This window comes from Mauremys reevesii, linkage group 11 (genome assembly GCF_016161935.1).
Source record: "Mauremys reevesii isolate NIE-2019 linkage group 11, ASM1616193v1, whole genome shotgun sequence".
Taxonomy (NCBI): Eukaryota; Metazoa; Chordata; order Testudines; family Geoemydidae; genus Mauremys; species Mauremys reevesii.
This window is the reverse complement of record NC_052633.1, coordinates 76,124,527-76,150,422: the sequence shown is the minus strand read 5'-3', so window position 1 is coordinate 76,150,422 and position 25,896 is coordinate 76,124,527. Positions and strand designations below refer to the sequence as shown.

The window sequence follows — 25,896 nt, the reverse complement described above, 5'->3', positions numbered from 1 at the left end:
GCAGGGACTGGAGCCTCAGGCCCTTTAAATTGCCACCAGAGCCCCACTGCTGGAGCCCTGGGGGCTATTTAAAAAGTCTGGGGCTCCTGCTGCTTCTACTGCCCCGGCCCTTTAAATAGCCCCCGGAACCCCGCCGCTTCCCCAAGGCTCCTGTGTCTATTTAAAGGGCCGGGGTGGTAGAAGCAGGGGAGCCCCAGGCCCTTTAAATAACCCCCAGAGTCCTGGGGTAGCAGGGGGCTCCAGCTGCCTCTGCTGCCCCGGTCCTTTAAATAGCCCCCGGAGCCCTGCCGCTTCCCCAGGGCTCCCATGGCTATTTAAAGGGCTAGGGCGGTGGAAGCAGGGGAGCCCTGGGCCCTTTAAATAGCCCCCGAGCCCCGGGCTGCTGCTGCTACCCTGGTGGGGGAGGGAGGAGGAGGAGGCACTTACCGTACAGGGTGGGCTGTACCCCCTGCCTGCACCCACACCCCCTGCCTGCAGCCAGCCCCTGCCCGCACCAGCCCCGCACCCCCTGCCCTGTCTCCAGACAACCCCTGCCGCACGCCCCTGCCTGAAGCCAGCCAGTCCCGCACTCCTCTGTCTCCAGGCCTGCCAACCCTTGCTGCACCCCCCTGCGGCCCTGCCTGAAACCAGCCAGCCCACCCCACATCCCCCTGTCTCCAGCCAGCCCCACACTCCTTGCCCTGCTTGCAGCCAGACCCTACCTCCAGTCAGCCCCTGCCCTGCCTGCAGCCAGCCCCATGTCCACTGGTGCCCTGCAGTTCCCAGGGCAGTAACCCTGCACACCTGCTTCAATGAGAGGGGCAGGGAACAGCTGGGACCCACACATGTGCACACCCTAGGGTGACCAGACAGCAAGTGTGAAAAATTGGAACAGGGGTGGGGGGTAGTAGGATCCTACATAAGAAAAAGAACCCCAAATCGGGCCTGTCCCTATAAAATCTGGACATCTGGTCACCCTAGCACACCCCCAGGGAGTGGTGGGGACCCACACATGTGAAACAGAGCTCATTTCTAGTTCAGGCCCATCTTTTTAAAAAAGAACTTTAGGTAGGGTTAACGTACATCCGTATTTTCCCAGACATGTCCAGCTTTTTGGTTCTTAAATCGCCATCCGGGAGGAATTTTTAAAAATACGGACGTATGGTAACCCTATTGGTACAAAAAATACATACTGTGGCACATTCCTTAAAGCAGGGCACATTCCTTAAAGCAGAACTTTTTACAGGGAACCGGTTGCTAAGAAATGAAAGGCTTTTTTTTACATGTTTTTTTTTAGTCATCCCTGCCGGGGCCCCGCCGAAAATGTTCGAATTGGGCCCCGCACTTCCTAAAGCCGGCCCTGCCCCACGGAGGAGCCGGACACTGGGGGGCGGGGCTGTCTCTGAAGCTCCGCCCCGGCCCCTCCCTAAATACAGGCGCGGGGGGGGGGGGCCTCTCGCAGCTGGCCCGGGCCCGGCAGCCGCGTGGTGAGCAGCACCCCGGGGCCCCCCATCCCCCCCCATGGCGCGGGAGCGCGGCGGGCCTCCTGGCCCAGCTGGCCCGGCTCGCCCGGCTCCTGGAGCTGAGCTGCGACGTGGAGGAAGGTGGGTTCAGGGCCCCGGGGACCCGGCTCTGACCCCGGACCCAGCGTCGGGGCTGAGCCGGCCTGGGGGGAGCCCGGCGCCAGGGGGAGGGGCTGGAGGGGCCCGACCCCCCCGAGCTCGCTGAGAGCCCCTGACCCCCCCCCCGGACACCGCCCCCCCCGAGCTCGCTGAGAGCCCCTGACCCCCCCCCCGGACACCGCCCCCCCCGAGCTCGCTGAGAGCCCTGACCCCGGACACCGCCCCGAGCTCGCTGAGCGCCCTGATCTCCCCGACACCGCCCCCGAGCTCGCTGAGAGCCCTGACCCCGGACACCGCCCCCTCCGAGCTCGCTGAGAGCCCTGACCCCTCCGGACACCGCCCCCAGCTCGCTGAGAGCTCGTGATTCCCCGACACCGCCGCCCCAGCTCGCTGAGAGCCCTGATTGCCCCCGGACACCGCCCCGAGCTCGCTGAGAGCTCCTGACCCTCCCCGACACCGCCGCCCCCAGCTCGCTGAGAGCTCCTGACCCCGGACACCGCCGCCCCAGCTCGCTGAGAGCTCCTGACCCTGACACCGACACCGCCCCCAGCTCGCTGAGAGCCCTGACCCCGGACACCGCCCCCGAGCTCGCTGAAAGCCTCTGACCCCAGACTGCAGCCGCGTCGCCCGCGGGTTCGAGTCCTGCCGCCAGAGGTGCTGCCGCCTGGGACTGGACCTGGGCCGGGCCGCGAGCAGCTGCTGGCGGCGGAGAGCGAGTGCTCGGCGCTGCGGGTGAAGCTGAAACACGCGCGCAACCAGGTGGAGGTGGAGATGGGGAAGCGGCACCGGGCGGAGGCGGAGCTGGAGAAGCAGGTGCGGGAAGGGGGAGCTGGGGGCTCTGGGGGCGGGTTCTGAGATTTGCTCTGGGGCTGGGGGCGGGGGCTCAGGCTGGGGGCGGGGGCTCAGGCTGGCTGGGGGCTGGCTGGGGGGCTCAGGCTGGGGGGCGGTTCTGCTGGGGCTGGAGGGCTGGCCTGGGGAAGCTGAGGGGGCTCAGGCTGGGGTTCTGGGGCTGGAGCTGAGGGGGCTCAGGCTGGGGGGGGCTGGAGCCGGCAGGGGGCTCTGCGTGGGGGTTCTGAGCTTTGCTCCCCTTGGGCTGTGGGAGGGCCCTGGCCCGAGGGGGAGGGGAGCTGGGGGGGCTGGGCAAGGGGTCCCGGTGGAGCTGCTCCCCCCCCCCAACAGGCTGCTCCTGCCCCCCAGGAACGGAAGCTGCAGCTGATCTGTGACTTCCTGATGCAGGAATCCCCCAGCGCCGCCCTGAGCGAGGGGCAGCGCTCGGCCCTGGCCCTGCTGGAGGGGCCCCGGCTGGGCACGGCCCTGGCGCCAGGGAGCAGGTGAGTGGGCGGGGGGAGGTGCCCCCTGGCCAGGCACTGAGGCTGGAGGCCCCAGCGGGAAATGGGGTGAGAGGCTAATGGGCGAGTGGCGCCCGGGGGCCGCAGCGGATCCTCCATCGCTGGCCACGTGGGACCCTGGACGAGCCATTTCCCGTCTGCTGTGGGGGCTCCGGGCGACGCTCCCTGGCCTGGGCCGGGCACGAGCCGGAATCCGGGAATCACCTGGAACCAAATCCGAGCCCTGCCGGTGCCCCTCACTCCCGACCTGCAGCCCCCTCCTACCCCTGCCCCATCCCCACCCCAGCTCTGCCGGTGCCCCTCACTCCCGACCCGCAGCCCCCTCCTACCCCTGCCCCATCCCCACCCCAGCTCTGCCGGTGCCCCTCACTCCCGACCCGCAGCACCCTCCTACCCCTGCCCCATCCCCACCCAGCTCTGCCGGTGCCCCTCACTCCCGACCCGCAGCCACCCCCCTCGCCAGTTCTGCCAGTGCCCCTCACTTCTGACCCACGGCCCCCTCCTAACCCTTGCCCCCAGCTCTGCTGGTGCCCCTCACTCCCAACCCGCAGCCCCTCCTACCCCTGCCCCACCCCACCCCAGCTCTGCCGGTGCCCCTCACTCCCGACCCGCAGCCCCCTCCTACCCCTGACCCATCCCCACCCCAGCTCTGCCGGTGCCCCTCACTCCCGACCCGCAGCCCCCTCCTACCCCTGACCCATCCCCACCCCAGCTCTGCCGGTGCCCCTCACTCCTGACCCGCAGCCACCCCCCTCCCCAGTTCTGCCAGTGCCCCTCACTCCTGACCCACAGCCCCCTCCTAACCCTTGCCCCCCCCCCAGCTCTGCCGGTGCCCCTCACTCCCAACCCGCAGCCCCCTGCTGAGTGGTGGGTTTGATTTCTGCTCCCATAGGTGCTTGGGCTGCTTGTTGACTTAGCTGTGGTGCTGTGACTCCCCCGAGCAGGTTGGGGCGGCTGAGCCAGGCACGCTGCGCTGCTTGGGGGTGTTGTGGGGGGGGAGGGAGCTGCCCTGGCAGGAGCCAGCGCCCCCCACTGCCGGCCTGCGCTGACCGTCTCTCTTGCAGGCTGTCCGCAGTGAACGAGTCACGCACCTCGCTCACGTCCCATTCCGACATCAGCTACGACCGCACCGAGGACGACGTGGTGAGGGTCCCGCTCCGGGCAGACGAGCCCTGGGGATGCTCTGGGCAGCGCTGCAGGGGCCTGACTCCGGCTGTCCCGGCTCGTTAATATCCTGCGGGAGTGGGGCCTTCTAGTGTAACCAGCCCAGTGGGGTGCCTGTCTCTTCTCCCCCGCCCCCCAGTACTGGATCCCCCAGCAGGTCCTTGGGGAGCTGGTGTGGGTGACGGCCTGAGCATGGAGCTGCCAGCGTGGCTCCGTGCTGGGTCATCGCCCACGGACCCAGGGCTCTGAGCCCCCTGACCCTGCACCCTCCTGGGGTGCCCACCCCACCCCCGCCTGGGCGCCACCTCATTCTCACCTCCTTTCAGGACTTGGACGTGACGGTGGTGAAACCCCTGAAGCGCAAGTCCCAGGAGCGCCCGGTAGGTGCGAAATGCCTGGAGCTGCCCCAGGCTGGGGGGTGCTCAGGGCCCTGGGGCCAGGGTTGGGGCAGGTGGCTCCTGGCTTCAGTCACATTCTCAACAGATGGGACCAAAATTCTCCCAGAATGAGCCAGTCCCAGCCCCCAGGATCGGGGCCACGGCCCCAGCGTGGGGACAGGCTCTGGGAGGCCCCATCAGCCGGCCAGGCCCCCGAGGGGTCTCGCTCTCCCTCCAGGAGAAACCACGCGGCTTCACCGCCTCCTGGGGCTGGACCCCTGGGCCTGCAGCCCCCCTGCCTCCCCCCCCCCCGTGAGCCCTGGGCAGCGAGTCCCCCTGAGGCAGACCCCGAGGGAGACTTGTACCATCTCGGGGGGCAGCGCCCCCCCCACCAGCGTCTGCAGGGACACGCAGCCAGCGCGGGCCGACAGGCGGGTGATGAGTCACCTGGACCAGCCCGGGGAGCCCGGAGAATGAAGGTTAAAGCATCGGCCATGCTGGTCGCCCAGGGGTCATAAAAATGTTACAGGAAATCCCCTCTTTTCCCCAGCCCCACAGGAGCAGGTGGAGGACGAGGCCTGGGAGAGCTGATGGGCATCAGCAGAGCTGGGGCAGGGGAGCGGGGAGCCCAGGGCTGAGCTGGCAGGGGCTGCGGGTCGGGATTGAGGGGCACCGGCAGAGCTGGGGGGAGCCCAGGGCTGGGCTGGCAGGGGCTGCGGGTCAGGAGTGAGGGGCACCAGCAGAGCTGTGGGGGGGAGCCTGGGGCTGAGCTGGCAGGGGCTGTGGGTCGGGATTGAGGGGCACCAGCAGAGCTGTGGGAGGGAGCCCGGGGCTGAGCTGGAGGGGCTGCGGGTCGGGAGTGAGGGGCATCGGCAGAGCTGCATGGGGGGTAGCCGGCTCCTGCTCCAGGTGTGAGTCAGGGCTCGGGTGCCCAGGGCGGACTTGGGTCTGGAGTTGGCTGGCAGCCTGTGCAGGGGGCTGCTGGCTCCAGGGCTGGGGCAGGGAGATCTCGGCCCTGCGTCTCCCAGCCCCCAGGGGAGGCGCGAGGGAGGCCGGGGGGGTTCGTTTCTGGAGGCTGGGCCAGCCCACGGCCCCGATCGATAGGAGCTCGTTACCCTGAGCACAGCCCATCCCCCGTGGGCCCGGCGCGGGCTCCGCATTGCAGGGCTGCCGAGCCAGCTGCACGGGGCGGCCGGTCCCAGCGGCCCTGGCAGAAGGAGGCAGATGGCCTGGGAGCTCCATGCAGCCTCGTGCAAGAGGCTTGTGGGCAGCCGGACTCCTGGGTTCCATCCCCAGCTCTGCCCCCAGTTCTGTGAATGGTGGGGACCCTGCCCCCCATGCAGGGTGGCCCCAGCACCCAGAGGGTCCCAGGGGACGGGGGGAGAAGTGGCCTGGGCTCCTGGGAACCGCTTGGGAGGGTGACGCCACAGCTGAGAAGTGACCTCAGCTGAGCCACGTAATAACCCCGGTGCCCCTCAGTCCCGACCCGCAGCCCCGGCCCTGGGCTCTGCCGGTGCCCCTCAGTCCCGACCCGCAGCCCCGGCCCTGGGCTCTGCCGGTGCCCCTCAGTCCCGACCCGCAGCCCCGGCCCTGGGCTCTGCCGGTGCCCCTCAGTCCCGACCCGCAGCCCCGGCCCTGGGCTCTGCCGGTGCCCCTCAGTCCCGACCCGCAGCCCCCCCCAGCCTTGCGCAGTGGTTTGGAGCCGGGGTGAAGCCCGGGTGGGGGTGGGGGGGTTGAGCTGCGCTGCGGGTGCCCGGCCCGGGCTGCTCTCACTGGCCCGTCTGCTCCGTCCCCAGCGCTCGTCTCTGGCCCCCCTGATCGGCCCCGTGGTCCCCGCAAAGCGCTCGCGCCACCGGGTGCTGCCAGCCGCCAGCGTGAGTACGGGGAGCCCTCGGATCCCGGTCGGGCTGAGCGGCCCCTTCCCTGGGGCCCAGGCCCGTCCCGGGGGCAGCTCGCCAGGGCCGGGGTCACCGTGGGGGGGCAGCCCCAGGCTGGCTGGGGGAGGGGCCGTCCCCGGTGTTCCTGCGTCCCCGCCCCTGGCTGACTGGCCGGGGAGGGTGAGTGGGGGATTCGGGGGGGGGGGCACGGGCCCTGCTCCCCAAAGGCACCACACGCCTTTCCCCGGGCCCCCCGGGCCCCCCGCTCTGCTGCCTGCCCTGCCGGGCCCCGGTGCGGGCTGGGGGGGGGCCCGCTCTGCTGCCTGCCCTGCCGGGCCCCGGTGCGGGCTGGGGGGGGCCCCCCCGCTCTGCTGCCTGCCCTGCCGGGCCCCGGTGCGGGCTGGGGGGGGGGCCCCGCTCTGCTGCCTGCCCTGCCGGGCCCCGGTGCGGGCTGGGGGGGGCCCCCCCACTCTGCTGCCTGCCCTGCCGGGCCCCGGTGTGGGCTGGGGGGGCCCTGCTCTGCTGCCTGCCCTGCCGGGCCCCGGTGCGGGCTGGGGGGGGGGCCCGCTCTGCTGCCTGCCCTGCCGGGCCCCGGTGCGGGCTGGGGGGGGGGGCCTGCTCTGCTGCCTGCCCTGCCGGGCCCCGGTGTGGGCTGGGGGCCCCGCTCTGCTGCCTGCCCTGCCGGGCCCCGGTGCGGGCTGGGGGGGGGCCCCCCGCTCTGCTGCCTGCCCTGCCGGGCCCCGGTGCGGGCTGGGGGGGGCAGCTCAGCTCCAGTCTCCAACTCTTCTTCCCCCCCAGGCGAGTGAGCCCCCGGGGACCCTCCCAGCGGGGGCCGTGGCTGAAGACCGAGGCCGGGACCGGAGCCTGCTGCCCGCGGCCGTGGTGCCAGTGCTGGGCCGACGCTCGCGCCAGGGCCGACGCCTCTCCATGCTCACAGGTCCCCCCCGTGCGCCAGAGCCCCCCCTGGGCCCTGCCCCCCTCCCCCGCGCGGGGCTCCACTGAGCCAGTTCGGGGGCTGCCGTGGGGCGGGGGGGGGGTCCAGGCCCTGCCCCGGGGAGGCTGCGTTGGCAGCTGGGGCCTGGCAGCAGCCGCGTGTGCCCAGCCCCCCCCTGAGCGGGAGGGCCTGGGCTGGGGGGGGGCGCTGCCAGGGGCTGGTTTGGGCAGTGGGAGTCATTGGGGGGGCCTGTGCTCCCCGCCCCCCCGCTGACTCTCCTCCCCCCTCAGAGCTGACCACGGTGTGGGGGAGCAGTGAGGACTCGGACACCCGCCCGGAGAGTGGGGCAGGGCTGGAGCCCAGGGGGCTGGACCCCTTCCTCTCCCCCCCACAGGAGGTGCCGCCGCCCCAGCACCTCTTCACTTCCAAAACGGTGGGGAGCAGCGCGGGCCCCACTGACAGCCCCTCCCCCCCAGGGGTGCCCCACAGCCGGAGTCCCTGCCCGGCTCCCCTTCCCCCGCCACGTCTGCCCCCAGGGCTGGGCGGGGCGGGTCCCGGGGGGCTCAGGGCGAGCAGGTTTGGGGGTGGGGGGGGGCAGCCAGTCCAGGGGGAGGGGTCCCAGGGTTGTGCTGGTCCCTGGGGTAGGCAGGGTGGGGGGGAAGGGGGGCTGTGGGTTCTGGGGGGCGGGAGGCGGCCTGTCCGGGCGCACCGTGACCCCCCCTCTTGACAGGTGATCCGCCCCGAGTCCTGCTCCGTCTGCGGCTCCCGCGCCCGCTTCGGGCGGGTGGTGCTGCGGTGCCGGCAGTGCCACCTGCTGCTGCACCCCGAGTGCCGCGGGCGCTGCCCCACCCTCTGCACCCCTGGGCCCTGGCCCCGGCCCCGGCAGGTGAGTACTGGGGGGACTGCCGGGGTCCCTGGCCCGTCCCCTCCCTCACCCTGTCCCCTCCCGCAGGGCGTCCTGGCCGACTTCGCGCCCCCCACGGCCCCCCGGGTGCCCGCCCTGGTGGTGCAGTGCGTCCGCGAGGTGGAGCGCAGGGGCCTGACGGAGGTAGGACAGAGGGGAGCTCTGGGTGGATGGGGGGGCTGGTCCCTGTGGTGGAGACTGACGCCCCCTTTCCCCCGCCCCCCCAGACAGGGCTGTACCGGGTGCCCGGCGCGGAGCCGCTGGTGCGGGAGTGGAAGCAGAAGCTGCTGCGGGCCAAGGGGGCGCTGCCCTCGCTGGGCCGCGTGGGCGACGTGCACGTGGTCTGTGGGGTGCTCAAGGACTTCCTGAGGGGCCTCAAGGAGCCGCTGGTCACCTTCCACCTGCACCCCGTCTTCCTGCGGGCCGCCGGTGAGGGGGGGTGGGGCGGGGCAGGGGGCGGGGCCTGCGGTGGGGGGGTGCAGGGTGGGATAGGGGGCGGGGCCTGTGGGTTTTGGGTGGACCCCCCCCGCCCCGAGGCTGGGGAGGTGCTGGGAGTCTCTCGGGGGGCAGGGACTCCTGGCTTGGAGGCGAGTGCCCCGACCCACAGCCCGGGCGCCGTGTCTCCCTGGTGCCTTTCCAAAGCCCCCAGGGCCCGACTGGCCCCGCTGCCCCCGCTCTGCCCCACCAGTGCTGGGCTGGCGCCGTGGGGCGGTGTTGAACTGGGGGGGGGCGGCTGAGGACCCGTGTCCCCCCTCCCCATGACCACGGCTCCTGGCTCTGCCCCCAGACATCCCGGACGAGGCCGCCTGCCAGGCTGCCCTGTGCCACGTGGTGAGCAAACTGCCCCCCGCCAACCGGGAGACGCTGGCCTTCCTCATGCTGCACCTGCTGAGGTGAGGGCAGGCCGGGGCCCGGGGCTCCTGGGGGCCCGGGGGGGGGGGGGCTTGGGAAAGGTTCCCCCAGCCTGTGGGTTCGGCACGGTTGCCCATTAGGCTCCGTGACCCGTGAGTGCCCCCCCCAGGGGCTGGTGCCCCGAGGGCAGGAGGGACCTGTGAGCCGTGGGGCTCCGGCTGCCGTGGGGCGGCAGTGCCGCTCGGTGACTCCAGGCTGAGCGGGCGTCAGAGCTGGTCCCTGGGGTGGGGTCCCTCTGTTCCCAGGGCCTGGCTCCTGGCAGCGCCCGCGCGTGGGGCCATCCCGGCTCCTGCTCGCGGCTCAGCCCCCCATGGACTCTGTCGCCCGGGAGCAGACGTGGCTCTGTCCCCGTCTCTGCTGGCTGCCCCGGTGCCCTCTGGGCCTGGTGTCTCCTGGCTTCCCCGTGTGGGGCGTTGGGGTCATTCCGCCCAGACCCGCCTGTCCCTGGTTGGGTCTGGCCGGGTCTAGCGGCTTTGCCCCGGGAGCCGAGCCCTGCCCTGCCGCGGAGTCGGGGCTCCGTTGTGGGTGTCAGTGGGCCGGGAGAACCGGTGGGTCCCGTGGGGGAGGGGCCATTTGCAGATCTGGGCAGGGGGCTCTGTTGGGTTCGGGGGCTGTCGGCCGGTTGCTTGGCAGAGTTTCGTTGGGAGTTGTCGCTTGGGAGCCCGGCGGCGCAGCAGGGGTGGGGGTTACACGGTCCTGGCAGGACACTCACCCCCCCCCCCCCCCCCCGTCATGGCGGCCCGGACGCCTGGCTTCCCTGCAGGGTCGCTCAGAGCCCTGAGTGCAGGATGGACGAGCTGAACCTGGCCCGCGTCTTCGGGCCCACGCTGGTGGGGCACGGCACGAGCAGCCCCACCCCCCTGGCCATTCTGGAGGACACGCCGCAGCAGTGCAAGGTGAGGGGCAGCTGCCGGAGGGTGGGAGGGGACCACTGTCTGTTCCAGCCCTGCCCCACGGCAGCCCCTCCCCCTTCTCCCCCTGCTGCCACCCAGGGGGTCAGACCCACAGGGCTCCTAGGGGCTGGTGCACTGCCAGCCCAAGGGGGGGTGGACCAGCTCCATTGTGGGGGGGGGGGGTGAGGGCTGGGTAGGACCCAGGCGTCCTGGTGACTGGGCCCAGGCAGGTGCATCTCAGCGGCTTCCCCCAACCCCCTCAGGTGATGGCTCGTCTCCTGTCGCTGCCCCCCGAGTTCTGGAGGCGCTTTGTGGGGATGGAGCTGGAGAATCTGGTGCCTGCGGCCGCGAGCGACCCCCTGGCGCTGAACAAACGGGGTGAGCATGGGGGACTCGGGGGGCTCCCTGCTGGGGACAGCGGGACGGGGGGGCAGGGACCGTGCAGCCTGGGGGCCCCCACAGAGCAGGTGTGGGGAGCTCTCTGCCCTGGGGGTCACCCTGGGCTGTGGCTGCTAGAGGGGCCAGGCCTGGCGCTCTGCTACTGCGACCCCCTCGCCCCCGAGCTGCACTCAGCCATGGGGCAGGGCCTTGGTCGCTTGGCACCAGCCGCTCCTGGAGATGGGGGGGCTGGGCTGCTGCAGGGGGTTACCCCCCCAGCTCTGGGGCGCAGGCTAAGCCGTGACAGCCTCAGTGGGGCAGAGGGTTGAATGGACTCTTGGGGGGTGGGAGGGGTTCAGGGTGGGCAGGAGGCTGCAGGCATCCCCCTCCCCCACTCAGTGTGTGTCCCCCCCCCCCTCAGAGCGGCTCTTCCGCCCCCTCTCGTCCCCCGAGATGAACTCGACTCAGCTGAGCCCAACCGGCTGCTGCCTCCCTGACCCACGGCGGAGCTGTGTGGGCACCGCGGGCATGGGCCTGTGAGTGCTGGGGGGGGCGTCATGCCCCTGTGAGTGCTGGGGGCCGGGGGCTGTCATGCGAGGGGGCAGGGCAGGGGTCTGTCATGGCCCTGTGAGGGGGCCTGTCACGCCCCTGTGAGTGCTGGGGGCCAGGGCGGGGGCTGTCATGCGAGGGGGCAGGGCGGGGTCCGGCACGGCCCTGTGAGTGCTGGGGGAGGTGTGGCAGGGAGAGGGTCTGTCATGCCCCTGTGAGGGAGGGGCTGGGGGCGTCATGCCCCTGTGAGTGCTGGGGGGGCCGGGGGGGGCTGTCATGCCCCTTTGAGTGGCAGGGCGGGGGGGATTATTGCTGTACGCAGCAGAGAGGCTGGCCCCTCGGGCTGGTACGGGGGGGGCACCGCTGTGTGGGAGCTGGTGGGGGGTGTCGGTCTGTCTGGGGACGCTCCCCCCACTCTAACCTCTTTTCCCTCCCCCCCCCCCCGGCAGGTGCTGGGATCCAGGAAGACGGGCCGGTTCTTCCCCTCCCTGCTGTAGGCCCTGGACGGCTCCCCCCACGGCTCCGAGGGGGAGGGGAGGGGCAGCCGGGGGGCAGGGACAGTGTCTGAGCCTGGGGGGCAGGCTCTGGGCTTGGAGCCTGGGGTGGGACCTGGGGGGCAGGCGCCAGCGCTCGCTGCACGGGGTGCTGGAGGGAACATGCACCAGAGCTGTGGGTCCCTGCCCCAGGGCGGGGTGGCTGGGCTGAGCTGGGGGTCTGGCTCCCCCACTCCTCCTGTCCTGAGGAGCAGCGTGATGAGGGGGCAGCCAGGGGCTCCCAGCTGCCCCAGGGGTGGGTGAGGGGCACAGAGCACATGGAGCTGGGGGCTGATTCCTATTAAATGCTTGTGCAGAGCCAGGCCTGTCAGTGTGTGTGTGGGGCACGGGGGGCATAGGAGCTGGGTCACCCCCAGGGCTCAGCTAGTGGGTCTCGTGGGTTGCTGGGGGGGGGCAGGAATTTTTCCCCCAGGGCAGATGAAGGTGAAGCCCCCTCAGGTGGGGGGTGGGGTCTCAGTGCTGGGGGGCCTCTCCAGCAGGGGTGGGGGCAGGAAGCGTGTGGGGCCAGGGTGAGACTGGCTGGTGTGGGAGGCTCTGGTGTTACTCCAGCAGCTGCAGTACCGCCCGCTCCCTGCAGGGGGCTCCACCCGCGCTGGTCCGGCTGTGGCCAGGGAGCCTTGGGTGGGGGCGGGGGGCTGGCAGGAGGGGGGGACTGGGGCTGGCTGGGCTCAGTGTTCTTGGCAAACCCCTGCCAGCTCCAGCAGTGCCCCCTGCCCCGCCCTGCCCCCCACGGTCATGGGCATCCCCCAGTTCCTGTGCCAGGGGCTGGGGGCATAACATTCTGCGGGGTCTTTCCCCCATGAAAGTGGCTCGCAGGTAATTTCACTAACGCCCCCCGGGCCTACGGGGCTCCCTGCTCAGCACCCAGGGAGTGGGGGCCAGGCTGGGGGGGCCCGGTGGGGGGCTGAGGGTCGGGGCGAGCAGTGGAGTCTAGCAGCTCAGCACTGGGGCGTGGAGGGGAGTTTGCGTCGTCTCTTCCAGGGCTTTCTCCTCCCCCCCGCGGAGCCGCTTGTACCCTGAACCGTGGGTCCTGCGTCGCTGGCCTGGAACCGGGCCCATCACTGAGTCTTGCAGAACAATCCTGTGGCCGAGCCGAAGCGCCTGAAACGATCCTCACCCCGTCCCGTCCCCCCCCACCCACCACCCGCCTTCACTGACCTCAATCTTGTCAAATTAACTATGCAACAGCCCGAAAGGACCAAAGAACCGGCCGGGTTGTGACAAAGGGGGAACGTTCCTAATGTTTCCTCTGAATACTGGGGGCCTCAGTTCCTGGCCAACCCTCTGTCTCCTGGCAACTAATGGCCGGGGGCCCTTTCTGCCCCCCCCCCAAGAGGATACTAAAGGTGGGGGAGAACAACGAGGTCAGGTGACCTCCTGGCCCGGGAAAGAGACAAAGGCCAGAGAGGAGGGGCTGGAGGGGGACGGGGAGTGAGGGCAGACGTGGGGCTCTGGCTCGTGGGGCCCCAGAATGGACCCGGCTGAGGGGTCCCATTCTCTGTACCTACAAGTTCTGTTTCAGACCCTGTTCCTGTCATCGAATAAACCTCTGTGTCACTGGCTGGCTGAGAGTCCCGTCTGACTGCGCAGTGGGGGGGCAGGACCCTGTGGCCCCCCAGGACCCCACTGGGGGGACTCGCTGTGGGAAGCGCATGGAGGGGCAGAGGATGCTGAATGCTCCAAGGAGAGACCCAGGAGGTGAAGCCGTGGGAGCTTCTTGCCCTGCAGACAGGCTGCTCCGAGGGAGAGGAGGCTCCCCAGGGTCCTGCCTGGCTTTGGGGGAGCAGCTCCAGAGCAGCGCCCGGGGACTCCGTGACAAGAGGTTTATTTAGATGACAGGAGCACAGTCCAGGACAGGTCTGGTCTGGTCGGTACAGACAACAGGACCCCCTTTAGTTAGGTCCATCTGGGGGCCCCAGGGAGGCCACAGCCCCATTGGGAGGCCCAAGCCCCATCGGGCCACCCCTGCATTTCCCAGCCAGCTCCAAACTGAAACGCTTTCCAGCCTGTGTCCTTTGTCCAGTTTCCCAGGCAGAGGTGTCACCTGGCCTTCCTGGGGTCTCAGGTTACCTGCTCAGGTATCCTCCCTTCCCCATGGCAGCCAGTCCCAGCACCCCCCCCGCCCTTTCCCAGGTCCATGCTCCCCACTCGGCCGGCACAGACCACAGCAAGAACATTCCCACGTTGTCACACAGGGGCAGGCGTCTAGGAAACCATCGCGTTGTGCTGAACAAAGCGGCCGGGGCTGGCGCATCCCCCAAAGTGCTCTGGAAATTGTTCTGGAGGTAAATTTCCCTGTTAAACATGAGTCTTACTGCAGCAGCGCCCAGCCTGGGAGCATTCAACCTTCTGGCTGCCGGCCTGGAGAGCCTGCTAGGAACTCGCGGCGGCGTGGCAGGGTTTCTGTTTGTATAATTTCAAAGGAAGGGTAAATAGTGTAGCAGGCAGTGAATGTACTGGAGCTGGATACTGAGATGCCAGATCGACGCTCAAAGACAGGACAGGCACCTAGCAATGGGGCCAAGAGAGCTGTGATCACACCCAGCCTGGGGTAACTCCCTGAGGGACGATGAAAGAACAAGATAAAGGATGAGAAGGACAATTTAAGAAAACGGCGACTGATGGCAGCATGACGGTGTAAAACTCACTGGTCCCAAGGAAGGAAGATCACTACATAAACAGGGGCCTTGCCATGAAACGCTGGGTTCATCCTGCCAAGACTTCCCTGGAGCAGCGTATCGTGATCGACGGAACCCGGCTCCTCCCTACCGGTGATCAACTGAGCTGGCCCCTCTGGCCGGGTAACTGGCAGGACAGTGCGTGTGTGACTGACTGCACCTGCTAACTGGGATCTCCAGTAACCGCAGCGTGTTGCCTTCGCCATTGAAAAAGATCCCGGGGGCTTCTCATAAGCATAACGTTTGTTCCGCTGCCGCTACCGCCTGGGGTCATCCCCGGCCCTGTCTGTGCAGCTGAACAGCCGGAGCTCCCGCAGGCTCCCTAGCCCATGAGGTGTTCGTGTCACTCTCCTCTGCCACCTCCCCTGGAACATGGCCCAAGCACGGAGCCCGACTCCAGCAGGGCCCCACCCCGAGGGAAAATAACCCCCTGCCCCTCCCTGCACTTTCCTTGGTGGTGCAGCAGGGCTGCCCTGGGAGCTCCCCCCACCCCCGCCAGGGCCTGCACACTGGGCTCCCAGCTGGACTCAGCTACAGTTCACTGCATTCAAACACCGAGCGCTCGCTGGCGCTGGCGCCGGTTACCAAGGGATCCAGCTCGCCCTGCAGGTCGCTGATAAAATCGGTGAACAGAGAAGGGCCAGGAACCCGTCGCCGCAGGGCCCCCGGGAAACGCACCTGCCCGCTGCTGTCACCATTACAAGCCATGGCGAGCCGCAGCCGTGACTCCATTGAATGAGCCCCACGTTCATTTCAGCTCCGGCTAGTTCTTCAATCAACCCCACGAGTCCGTCACAGGCTGCTAGCGCCTTCCCCCACCCTCCTTGCCAGCCCCTCAAATCCTACCCCCTTGCGGTGCCTGGCCCCAGACCGCCCCAGGGCAGGGCGGAGGCAGCGTGGGGCTGCTGCGATCCACGCAGAGGTGAAAGGGGGGGGAGGGGACAGCAGACTGGTAAATAGCAGCTGCCAGTGGCGGCCCCTAAACCCCAACATCACAGCACTGGGCTTTAACGTCACTGCCCCTTTTGCCCCCCTCCCCAGGGCCACCCGGGGGGGGGGGGGGGCAAAGGGGCAGCTGAGCTGGGGCAGTAGAACAGAAAGTTTATTAGAGGAGAGGAACGCAGTCCAAAGCAGGCCCTGTCGGTACAACCAGGTCCCCTGTCAGGGTCTTCCGGGGGGCAAGGAGCTTAGAGCCCAGCCTTGGGGCTCCCTCCGATTCCCCAAGCAGCCCAGAACTGAACCCCCCAGCCGACTCCCTGCCCCCGCCGCCTCCTCTCCCTTTGTCCAGTTTCCCCCCGACTCTTCATTCCTTCCCTCTCAGGTAAGGGGCCGCGGGCCACTCAGCCGTTGTAACGTTTTTAGAAGGGCTCTTTCCGTAAGTCTCTCATAGAGAACTAAACTAGTGTTGGATGTCAAGTAAATAAGGTTTTAAAATGTTTAAGAAGCTTCATTTAAAATTAAATTAAAATACAGAGTCCCCCAGACCGGTGGCCAGGACCCGGGCAGTGTGAGTGCCACTGAAAATCAGCTCGCGTGCCGCCTTCGGCCCCTGGGCCATAGGGTGCCGACCCCTGAGTTACAGGCTCAGGTATCGTCCCCCAAGTGAAGTCACCCCCTGCTCTCCCATCCCCCCGCTCCCTACTGCGTCACACAGGGTCTCTGGCTGCCCTGTGGGCCCCACGTGCCAGGCTTCGCTCTGTCTCTCACTGCACAGCGTGGGGCGGGGTTAGGGAGCTGCCTTCCCATGTGGGTCTATGGGCCGTGGGGCAGCACCCCTCTCCCCACCCCCAAGGGCCTGACCTGCTCTCCTGACCCAGGTTCCCCCCCATTCCCAGCCCAGGGGCCGCCTGCCAGCCTGGTGTTTTAACCCCACAAGGGCCTGTTCCATTTCTGCTGCGATTCCGTGTGCGGACGCTGAGCGGGACTCGCCGTGGGCCGGATTCCTTCCCCTCCTGCTTGGGGAAGGTCTCGCAGCCAGATGCTGTTTGCTGGCCCCTGCAGCCATCCCAGCCCCCACGAGACTTCACACTTTAACGCTGCAGGGGCAGGTCAAGGACGGTGCAGACGCGACAACCCCCTCCCAGCGCCTGGCCCGGGGGGCTCATGGGGCAGGGCAAACCCAGCCAGACGCCTGGCCTGGGCCCACGGGGCTCGGCTGGGCTGTGACACCCCAGGGAGGTGGTTTCTGGGCTGGGCCGAGCCAGGCAGGGGCTGACGCAGGGCCTCGTTCAGATTTAGTGTCTGTCTAGGGAGTGGCTGGAGCGGCCCAGGGCCCGGCCTGCAGGGGGAACTGAGCCACGCACGGGCTGGGGTCAGGCACCTGCGCTGCAGCCGGGCCCGTCCCGCCAGGCCCAGTCGGTCCCCAGCTCCCGGCCGGGCCCGTCCGGCCCCTCACAGGATGATCTGGTTCTTGAAGCTGCGGCTCAGCTCCTTGTGGGGCAGGACGATGGAGTTGAGGATCACGACCTCCGCGGGGATGGTGACGTTACAGCCTGCGTGGGGAGACCAGAGCCACTGTCAGTGGGGGGACCCCGCAGGGAAATCCCAGCTGGGGGACCGAGGCTGCCCCCCACCCCACAGCCTGGGCCAGGGGAGCGGGGAGGGGTCTCACTCCTACCCAGGATGGTGATGGGCTGCGGGTCGGGAGTGAGGCCCAGGGCCGGGCTGGCAGAGGGGCTGCGGGTCGGGAGTGAGGAGGGCCGGGCTGGCAGGGGCTGGGTCGGGAGGGGCCTCAAGCTGGGGCCCAGCGCCCGATGGGCTGTCAGGGGCCGGATGCTGTTGAGCACACAGGTGTGATCCTGGGGAGAGGGCAGCACCGGGTAAGGGGGGCACCAGCCCCGGGCACAGCCTGGCCTCCGGGTGGGGAACCAGAGAAACAAGGGTGGCCGCAGTAGTGGTGTCCTGGGGGGCGGGGGGAGCCCAGGGCTGGGCTAGCAGGGGCTGCGGGTTGGGAGGAGGGGCCCAGCAGGGCCCTGGCAGGGGCTGCGGGTCGGGAGTGAGGCCCAGCAGGGCCGTGCTTGCAGGGGCTGCGGGTCGGGAGTGAGGGGCCCCAGCAGGGCCGGGCTGGCAGGGGCTGCGGGTCGGGAGTGAGGGGCCCCAGCAGGGCCGGGCTGGCAGGGGGCTGCGGGTCGGGAGTGAGGGGCCCCAGAGCTGGCCAGTGTGGGGTTTGTGGGGCCTCGGCAGTCGGGGAACACAGGACACGGCTCCAGGCTGCACACGGCTCCAGGCTGCACACGCCCTACCTGCAGCGACGCCCCGTGCAGGATGATGGACTCACGCACACGCACGCCGGCTCCCACCGTCACCCCCTTCCCGATGGAGACATTGGGGCCCAGCTGGAGGGGGAGAGCAGGGCAGGCAGTGAGCAGAGCCCCCCAGGCCGGCCCCGAGAACCCCCCCCCGGCCCCGCACTCACCACGGCGCTGCGGTCGATGGACGCCGTCGGGTGGATATACACATTCCCTGCAACACAAACAAGGGTGAGGGGACGGCGGGGAGAGGAACTGGCCAGAGCCCAGCCGCAGCCCCCGCCCTGGAGCCCCCCCCGTGCCCGGCAGGGTGAGTGCAGGGCTCTGCGAACAGCGGGCCCCGGCCGAGGGGCCGTGCGGGGGAGGGTACCTCGGATGGTGGGCCCCCCGGGGCTGTTTGGGGCCAGTCTCTCTGGGTGGCACTGGCTGTACTGGCTCAGGTAGAGGCGGCTGGCGTAGATGGCAGAGCTGGGGGGAAAGGTGCCAATCAGCACGGCAGGGAGCGTCTCCTGCTGGGGCCGGCAGCGCCGTCCGGCCCTGCCTAGCAGAGAGGCTGCTCCTGCGGGGCCCCCGCCCCCCCACTGGAACAGGGCTGAGCTGAGCTCAGCTCCAGCAGCTCCCCACAGTACAAGGGACGCTGCCGCCCACCGCTCCCCGGGGCCTGCCCTGCCCACACCCACCCGGCCGATTTGATCTGGCTCCAGAAGCCGTCGGTTTTGTAGACGTAGAGTTTGCCGCGCCCGGCCAGCGCCGTGAAGACGTCCTGCTCCAGCCGGATGACCTCGGCGCGCTGCCAGCCGTTGGGGCTCTCCTCCCTGCCAGGCGAGACGCACGGGGTGAGGGCTGAGCCGGGATTACTGCCCAGCCCGCACCTGGCCAGCAGCGCCCGAGCGACAATCCGCCAGGGCTCGGGCTGCAGCAATGCCAGCTCCCGCTGCCAGCAGCCAGGGCCCCTCCCAGCAGGCCACAGGCGCGGGCAGCGGCTCCAGCACTTGCCACCTGCCCCTTTTGCAGAAGGGCAGAGGGAGCGGTGGGAGGGGGGTCACCGAAGGTCACACGGGGTCATGGCTGCTCGAGGGAACCGCCTGGCAAATGCCGTGAGTCAGATTCTGCTTGGGCCCAGTGAGGCGGCACCAGCTCCGCTGGCAGGGCCACCCCGAGGGCTGCCCACTCGGGGCCCGGGCAGGGACAGAGCTGGCAGCTCAGGAGAGCCTCGTAGGAGCCAGCACCCCAGAGAGCACCCCGAAGAGCGACACACCCAGCGTCAGAGCCCCCTCCCGCCCCAGCAGGGGGCGCTTCCGCCCTGAACTCCCATCTGTCCCCCCGCCCAGCTGGCCCTTTGGGGCGGGGCTGCGTGACGCAGCAGTGCAGGGAGCTGGGGGGCCCAGGGGTACCCCGAATGCCCAGGAGCCCAATGCCGGCTTCAGCGGAGCAGCAGGGGGAAGCAGGGCTCCGGGAGGGAGCTGGCGCTAAATGCCCCACGCAGGCTGGGAGGGGGCGACAGACACTTACCCAAGGCAAGTGCCCCTGGCGCAGGTCAGGCAGCGAGTGAGGAGGAGAGAAGGTGGGAAAAGAGAGAGAGATGGAAGATGAGTGTGGTGGCTGCAGCCCCGGGCAGGGGGCCGGGCTGGGGGCACTCACAGGAGAAGCTCCTGCTGGGTCCTCTGGAAGACCTCGCCGATGTGCTGGAAGATGGCCGGCGTGAACAGGTAGATGCCGCAGTTGATGATCTCGCTGACGAAGGTGCTGGGTTTCTCCACGTAGTGCAGGACCTGGGGGGTGAGGGGCCATGAGCGCCCCGACCTGGCTCGCCAGCACCACCCCACCGGGCGCCGGCTGGGGCCATGCTGGGAACTCTGCAGCGGGCCCACAGCACACCAACACCCCCGCCCCCCCCAGCTGCCCAGGTGGCCCCAGCCCCTTACCTCACACGTCTCCGTGTTGGCCACGATGCAGCCGTAGTTCAGGGACTGCTTCCTGTTGGCCTGTGGAAAGGGGACAGTGTCAGTGGGAACCTGGGCAGAGGGGTCCCGGGGCTCCCAGCCGGCCCCCCCTCACCGTGGTGCCCAGCATGACGAAGCTGTGCGGGTCTCCACGCTGCTGCTGGAAGGCCAGCATCTCCGGCAGGGGGAACGCCGAGCACACGTCCGCGTTGAGGACGAAGAAGGCCTCGGGGCTGCCTGACAGGATCTGGTCCCGGAAGTGGTAGATGCCGCCGCCCGTGCCCAGCGCCGCGTACTCCTGCAGGTACCTGTGTGATGAAGCAGGAACTTTCTTAATCTTTTGTCTGAATACTGTGCGTGCCTCGGTTTCCCCTGTGTGTTACACAAGTATCTAGGTGGTGGGATAAGGGAGAGTGATCATTGCAGAGACCCCGAGAGGGCAGGTATGATGCCAAATGGCTGCCTGGGCACAGAGAAATCTGGGCCGACACCCTGTATCCCAGCAACTGACCGCCGGGCCCCTCCCCGCCGGAGCCAGCCGGAGGGGCTGGAGACCAGAGACCAGGGGCCCTGTTTGCCCAGGAAGGAGACAAAGGCCACAGGGGGGCAGCCGGGGGTGACTGAGGCTGGGCTGCTGGAAGCGAGTCAGTCACCTGGTTTGGGATGTGGGGCTGGGAGGGGGGATGCTGGGCCCTGGATCCCCCAAGCTGGACTTTGCTGCAGGTCCCTGATTTCTGTGCTCACAAGCTCTGTCCTGTGCTGGGTTCCCGGCTAAGAACCCGTCTGTGTCCCACGCTGGCTGGAGTCACGGCTGGCTGCCGAGTGCGGGGCAGGGCCCTTTGGGGGGGTGGGAGGCTCCCCAGGGGGCGGGGGACTCGCTGTGGGGGGCTCCCGGGGTGAGCAGGGGGCTGAACGCTCCGAGGTCAGAGCCAGGAGGCGCTGAAGCCGGGCAGGCTCCTGGCCCTGGCGAGTGGCCCCGAGGGGAGACGCTGCCCCAGAGTCCTGGCTGGCGTCACGCAGCGCGGTGCCCGAGCCCCCAGCCCGCGACCCCGGGACAGTACAAGCCAACTCAGAGCATGGTCAGAGTCTTCCCTGCTCTGGCAGGGTGACCAACTAGGGGGTTCTCTTGTTTTTATCTTGTTTTCCAGGGTTTGCATGCAAGGGGGGTGGGACTCAGTGTCCCCGGGTGTCACTGGTGTAACGAGGGGAGGGGAGAGGGAGTTTGTTGGGACACAGGACCGGAGAGGGACTCGGGGCCCCGGCCCGGAGGATGGAGACCCCAGCGACTGGTGACCTGGGGACCCAGAGACCCGGCTCAGGAGTCGCAGCCGGTTCTGGCCAGTGGGGGACAATGGGCTGCGGGGAGAGGACCCGGTGACCTGACCAGCCGGCTCCAGCCAGAGGGGCCAGAGGATGGGAGAGGGGGCCCAGAGGAGCCTGTTTCCCTGGAGAGAAGCCAATGGACAGAGGGGGCCTGGGGCCGGGGATCTCAGATGCCCAGCTGGGAAGCAGGGGCTGGAGTGGGGAGCAGGCAGGGCCAACCTGGAGGCAGGAAGATGGGGGAATGTGCTGGGCTGGGGGAGGCCAGGCCGGAGGCGCTGAGTTCCCTGTGCTGGGTTCAGACGCTCAATAAACGCTCCTGTGTTACGCTGGGGGAGAGTCAGTCCGGGCTAGAGAATGGGGGGTGAGGAGGCCCTGGGAGCCCAGAGCGAGGGGACTCCCTGAGGGCCCCACGGCACAGACAGACGTGCTAAGGCTCAGAGAGGTGCGGCTCCAGGAGGCGGAGGGGTTAACCCCCTGAGAGAGAGTGAAGCCCCGAGAGGGGCTGTGGTACTGAAGGGAGCTCCCCCCATGGACCGCACAGAGCCAAGAGTGGGCGCGACCCGTGAGTCCGTGAGCCGCAGCACCAGTGCAGCGTTGGGACCGAGAGGGGGACTCAGGACAGCTGTCCCAGGCCCCTCTCCTGGGAGCAAGACCCGAATGGCAGGGGAGGGCTCAGCGAGTGCGGAACAGAGCAGGGGAAAGACAGCAGCAGACAGGGACCCTGTTGCCCAGGGCTAGGAGAGCTGCCTGGCCACACGGGGCTGGGCTCGGGGCTGGGCTCGGGAGCAGGTGGGGGTAGCCCGAGGGCGCTAGGGCAGGAGGCCACCCAGATGCCTCAGGCTCCAGAGCTGATCCCGCCAACTACAGGCCACAAAGCCCGACTTCGGCACCAGGCAAAGAGGAGACGACGCCAGCAAAGAACAGAATTACCAGACCCAGAGATGGACACGGATTGTGGGGCAGTCACCACAGCGTTTGGAAGGGAGAGCAGGCCTCACCCAGCTGTTTGAATTCTCTGAGGGCTCAGCAAGTGTGTGGACAAGGGGGATCCAGTGGATAGAGAGCTTCCGAAAGCCTGTGACAAGGTCCCACACCAAAGGCTCCCCAGCAAAGTCAGCTGTCATGGGCTAAGAGGGAAGATTCTCTCAGGGATTGGTAACTGGGTAAAAGACAGGAAACAGGGGCAGGAATAACTGGTCAGTTCTCAGAATGGAGAGAGGGAAATCGTGGTGCCCCCAGGGGTCTGTACTGGGCCAGGCCTATTCCACATAGTCATAAACGATCTGGAAATGGGTAAACAGGGAGGTGGCAACATCTGCAGATGATACAAAACTACTCAAGATAGTTAAGTCCCAGGCAGACTGGGAAGAGCTACAAAAGGATCTCACAGAACTGGGTGACTGGATGACTGAAATTCCATGTTGATAAATGCAAATAATGCACATTGGAAAACATCATCCCAACTACACATACACAATGATGGGTCTAAATTAGCTGTTACCACTCAAGAAAGATCTTGGAGTCAGTGTGGAGAGTTCTCTGAAAACATCCACTCAATGTGCAGCAGCAGTCAAAAGAGCTAATAGCATGTTAGGAACCATTAGAAAAGGGAGAGATAAGAAGACAGAAAATATCATGTTGCCTCTCTATAAATCCATGGTGCATCCACACCCTGAACACTGCGTGCAGATGTGGTCGCCCCATCGCAAAAAAGATCTATTGGAATTGGAAAAGGTTCAGAAAAGGGCAACCAACATGATTAGGGGTGTGGAACAGCTGCCGTATGAGGAGAGATTGATGAGACTGGGACTGTTCAGCTTGGAAAAGTGACGACTACGGGGGGATAGGATTGAGGTCTATAAAACCATGACTGGTGTGGAGAAAGTAACTAAGGACGTGTTATTTCCTCCTCCTCGTAACATAAGAACTACGAAATTATTAGGTAGCAGGTTTGACTCAAACACAAGGAAGAATTTCTTCACACAACGCGCAGTCAACCTGTGGAACCCTTCGCCAGAAGATGTGAAGGCCAGAACTACAGTGAGGTTCAAAAAAGAACTAGAGAAGTTCCTGGCGGACAGGTCCATCAATGGCTGTTAGCCAGGCTGGGCAGGGATGGTGTCCCTGGCCTCTGTGTGCCAGACGCTGGGAATGGGCGACAGGGGCTGGATCACTGGGTGATTCCCTGTTCTGTTCATTCCCTCTGGGGCACCTGCCACTGTCGGCAGGCAGGACACTGGGCTGCATGGACCTTTGGGCTGATCCAGTGTGGCCGTTCTCCCACCCAGCATGGAAAGTCCCCAGCCATGGGCCCCAGGCAGGGGGCTCCTACCCACCCACCTGATGGGGATTTTAAACTCCTGCTGTGCAGACACCAGGAAGCGGCTCAGGGCTTCATTGGGCTGGTAGAAGCCCACAAGGAGAATCTCCTTCATGCTTGGAACCTGGGGGGCAGGACACAGCGAGGTTAGGTGAGAAGAGAACCCATCCCCCACCCCAGGTGACACCTTTCCCTCTCCCGGGGGCCAGGACTCGCCCTGGCCCCACTATGGGCTCAGGCTAGAATTTACCCCGATTCTAGCTGAGAGCTGTGGCGCCAAACGACCCTTGTCCCCACACAGGTGGGTCCAGCCCTTGCATGCGGCTGGCGCGTTACCTTGGTGCAGGCCTCGATGTGGTGCTGGATCATGGGCACCCCGGCCACTGGGAACAGCGGCTTCGGGACTTCGAAGGACAAGGGCCGGAAGCGAGTCCCTGCGGGAAGGAACGAGGGGCTGAGGGGACAGCAGACACCTAGGGCTCCCCGGCCAGGCTGGCTCAGTGGCACTGAACAGACCCCGGAGATCGGGTCGTCTCCTTCCCGCCACCAGACCGGTAGCCAGGAGCTTTCGCTGGCCGGCCGCAGCGCCCGCTCCATGCACCGTGCCCCACGCCAGGGCCAGGCCTACAAGCCAGGCGGGAGGGCACGAGGCAGAGCAGGTGCTGGGAGGGGCCGAGCGGGTCCTGGGCAGGACTCTCGGAGCGCTGTGGGGCAGACCCCAGCCCTTCCCCTGGCGCTGGGGGCACAGGGCGGGGGCGGCTCTCACCTTTCTGCGGCCCCCCGATGAGGATCACGGCCTTCAGCATGTTCACGGACCCTGCACGGGAGACAGACCGGCTCAGAGAGCCCCACGCCCCACACGCCCCGCCCGGCCTGCCCCGCCCCCACTCAGCGCCGGGCCCCGTTACAGGCCCCGCCCGCCCCAGCCCCACTCAGCCCCCGGCCCTGTTACAGACCCCGCCCCAGCCCCACTCAGCCCCCGGCCCTGTTACAGGCCCCGCCCCAGCGCCCACTCAGCCCCGGCCCAGCAGGCCCCGCCCCAGGCGCCCACTCAGCCCCGGCCCTTACAGGCCCCGCCCCAGCCCCGGCCCTACAGGCCCCGCCCCAGCCCCCACTCAGCCCCGGCCCCGTTACAGGCCCCGCCCCAGCCCCACTCAGCCCCCGGCCCTTACAGGCCCCGCCCCAGCCCCCACCCAGCCCCCGGCCCCGTTACAGGCCCCGCCCGCCCCAGCCCCCCACTCAGCCCCCGGCCCCGTTACAGACCCCGCCCCCCAGCCCCCCACTCAGCCCCCGGCCCCGTTACAGGCCCCGCCCCCCAGGCGCCCACTCAGCCCCCGGCCCCGTTACAGGCCCCGCCCCAACCCCACTCAGCCCCGGCCCCCTTACAGGCCCCGCCCCCAACCCCACTCAGCCCCCGGCCCCACAGGCCCCGCCCCGGGCCCCACTCAGCCCCGGCCCTTACAGGCCCCGCCCCCGGGCCCCACTCAGCCCCGGCCCGTTACAGGCCCTGCCCCGGGCCCCACTCATCCGCCCGGCCCGGAGCAGAGGCCGCAGCGCGGCGGGTCCCGGGGTCCCGCTGCCCCGTTACCGGGGTGACTGCGCCTCTCGACGTGTCTCCGCGCTGCTCAGCGCCTCCACTTCCGGCCACGTCAGCGCCTCGTCCTCGCGCGGCCTGCCGGGAGCTGTAGTTCCTGGGGCGCGGGGCGGGGCGCACAGCCGCACAGCCGGGGGCTGGGTCAGATCTGGGGCGGGGCGGGGCACAGCCGGGGTTGGGTCAGATCTGGGGCGGGGCGGGCGCACAGCCGGGGTTGGGTCAGATCTGGGGCGGGGCGGGGCGCACAGCCGGGGGATGGGTCAGATCTGGGGCGGGGCGGGCGCACAGCCGGGGTTGGGTCAGATCTGGGGCGGGCGGGGCACAGCCGGGGATGGGTCAGATCTGGGGCGGGGCGGGCGGGGCGCACAGCCGGGATGGGTCAGATCTGGGGGCGGGCGGGCGCACAGCCGGGGATGGGTCAGATCTGGGGGCGGGGCGGGGCGCACAGCCGGGGATGGGTCAGATCTGGGGCGGGCAGGGCGCACAGCCGGGGGTTGGGTCAGATCTGGGGCGGAGCAGGGCGCACAGCCGGGGTGGGTGGGTCAGATATGGGGCGGGTCGGGGCGCACAGCCGGGGATGAGTCAGATCTGGGGGCGGGGCGCACAGCCGGGGTTGGGTCAGATCTGGGGCGGGGCGCACAGCCGGGGTGGGTCAGATCTGGGGGCGGGGCGCACAGCCGGGGGTGGGTCAGATCTGGGGCGGGGCGCACAGCCGGGGTTGGGTCAGATCTGGGGCGGAGGGCGCACAGCCGGGGTGGGTCAGATCTGGGGGCGGGGCGGGGAGCACAGCCGGGGTGGGTCAGATCTGGGGGCGGGCGGAGCAGGGCGCACAGCTGGGGGTTGGGTCAGATCTGGGGGCGGGGCGCACAGCCGGGGTTGGGTCAGATCTGGGGCGGGGCGGGGCGCACAGCCGGGGGTGGGTCAGATCTGGGGGCGGGGCGGGCGCACAGCCGGGGTGGGTCAGATCTGGGGGCGGAGCGGGCGCACAGCCGGGGATGGGTCAGATCTGGGGGCGGGCGGGCGCACAGCCGGGGATGGGTCAGATCTGGGGGCGGAGGGCGCACAGCCGGGGGTGGGTCAGATCTGGGGGCGGGCGGGCGCACAGCCGGGGTTGGGTCAGATCTGGGGGGGCGGGGCGCACAGCCGGGTGGGTCAGATCTGGGGGCGGGGCGCACAGCCGGGGTTGGGTCAGATCTGGGGGCGGAGCAGGGCGCACAGCCGGGGGTGGGTCAGATCTGGGGGCGGGGCGGGATCACAGCCGATCTGGGGGCAGGGCGGAGCAGGGCGCATAGCTGGGG

At 68.7% G+C, this 25,896-nt stretch overlaps 2 protein-coding genes across 4 annotated transcripts; one reads left to right on the top strand and one right to left on the bottom strand.

Moving 5' to 3' along the window:
- The first annotated feature begins 1,446 nt into the window (after nucleotides 1-1,446).
- Nucleotides 1,447-11,789, top strand: LOC120374720 (rac GTPase-activating protein 1-like). Of its 3 annotated transcripts, none has more exons than XM_039494828.1 (16): nucleotides 1,447-1,583; nucleotides 2,213-2,414; nucleotides 2,799-2,932; nucleotides 4,015-4,093; nucleotides 4,441-4,494; nucleotides 6,288-6,365; nucleotides 7,167-7,305; nucleotides 7,593-7,735; nucleotides 8,033-8,188; nucleotides 8,255-8,350; nucleotides 8,434-8,635; nucleotides 8,994-9,099; nucleotides 9,882-10,014; nucleotides 10,275-10,389; nucleotides 10,811-10,925; nucleotides 11,384-11,789. In XM_039494828.1, exons 1-16 carry the CDS (start codon nucleotides 1,501-1,503, stop codon nucleotides 11,433-11,435), a joined length of 1,887 nt encoding a protein of 628 aa, XP_039350762.1. In that variant the 5' UTR covers nucleotides 1,447-1,500; the 3' UTR covers nucleotides 11,436-11,789. The 3 variants fall into 3 exon arrangements, with proteins under 3 accessions (XP_039350762.1, XP_039350763.1, XP_039350764.1); XM_039494829.1 differs by having other exon boundaries at nucleotides 10,811-10,954; XM_039494830.1 differs by lacking the exon at nucleotides 8,255-8,350.
- Nucleotides 11,790-15,601: 3,812 nt separating this feature from the next.
- On the bottom strand, nucleotides 15,602-24,675 carry GMPPA (GDP-mannose pyrophosphorylase A). Its single transcript, XM_039495074.1, has 15 exons — nucleotides 24,593-24,675; nucleotides 23,771-23,821; nucleotides 23,341-23,438; nucleotides 23,025-23,128; nucleotides 19,477-19,669; nucleotides 19,344-19,403; nucleotides 19,060-19,190; nucleotides 18,931-18,945; nucleotides 18,099-18,233; nucleotides 17,789-17,886; nucleotides 17,586-17,632; nucleotides 17,413-17,505; nucleotides 16,921-16,968; nucleotides 16,788-16,803; nucleotides 15,602-16,662 (listed from the first exon to the last, which is right to left on the bottom strand). The coding sequence occupies exons 2-15, from the start codon at nucleotides 23,808-23,810 to the stop codon at nucleotides 16,562-16,564; spliced, it is 1,179 nt and encodes a 392-aa protein (XP_039351008.1). The 5' UTR covers nucleotides 23,811-23,821; nucleotides 24,593-24,675; the 3' UTR covers nucleotides 15,602-16,561.
- Between the last annotated feature and the right edge of the window lie 1,221 nt (nucleotides 24,676-25,896).

Bases quoted from the DNA above. Each gene is read 5' to 3' on its own strand.
- LOC120374720 (XM_039494828.1), top strand. From the start codon at position 1,501: ATGGCGCGGGAGCGCGGCGGGCCTCCTGGCCCAGCTGGCCCGGCTCGC. The intron at 8,636-8,993 runs GTGAGGGGGGGT...CTCTGCCCCCAG, and splicing joins CGTCTTCCTGCGGGCCGCCG to ACATCCCGGACGAGGCCGCC. The intron at 10,390-10,810 runs GTGAGCATGGGG...CCCCCCCCTCAG, and splicing joins CCTGGCGCTGAACAAACGGG to AGCGGCTCTTCCGCCCCCTC.
- GMPPA (XM_039495074.1), bottom strand. From the start codon at position 23,810: ATGCTGAAGGCCGTGATCCTCATCGGGGGGCCGCAGAAAG. The intron at 23,129-23,340 runs GTAACGCGCCAG...CCTGCCCCCCAG, and splicing joins ACATCGAGGCCTGCACCAAG to GTTCCAAGCATGAAGGAGAT. The intron at 17,887-18,098 runs GTGGGTGTGGGC...CTTTCCCCCCAG, and splicing joins AGCCAGATCAAATCGGCCGG to CTCTGCCATCTACGCCAGCC.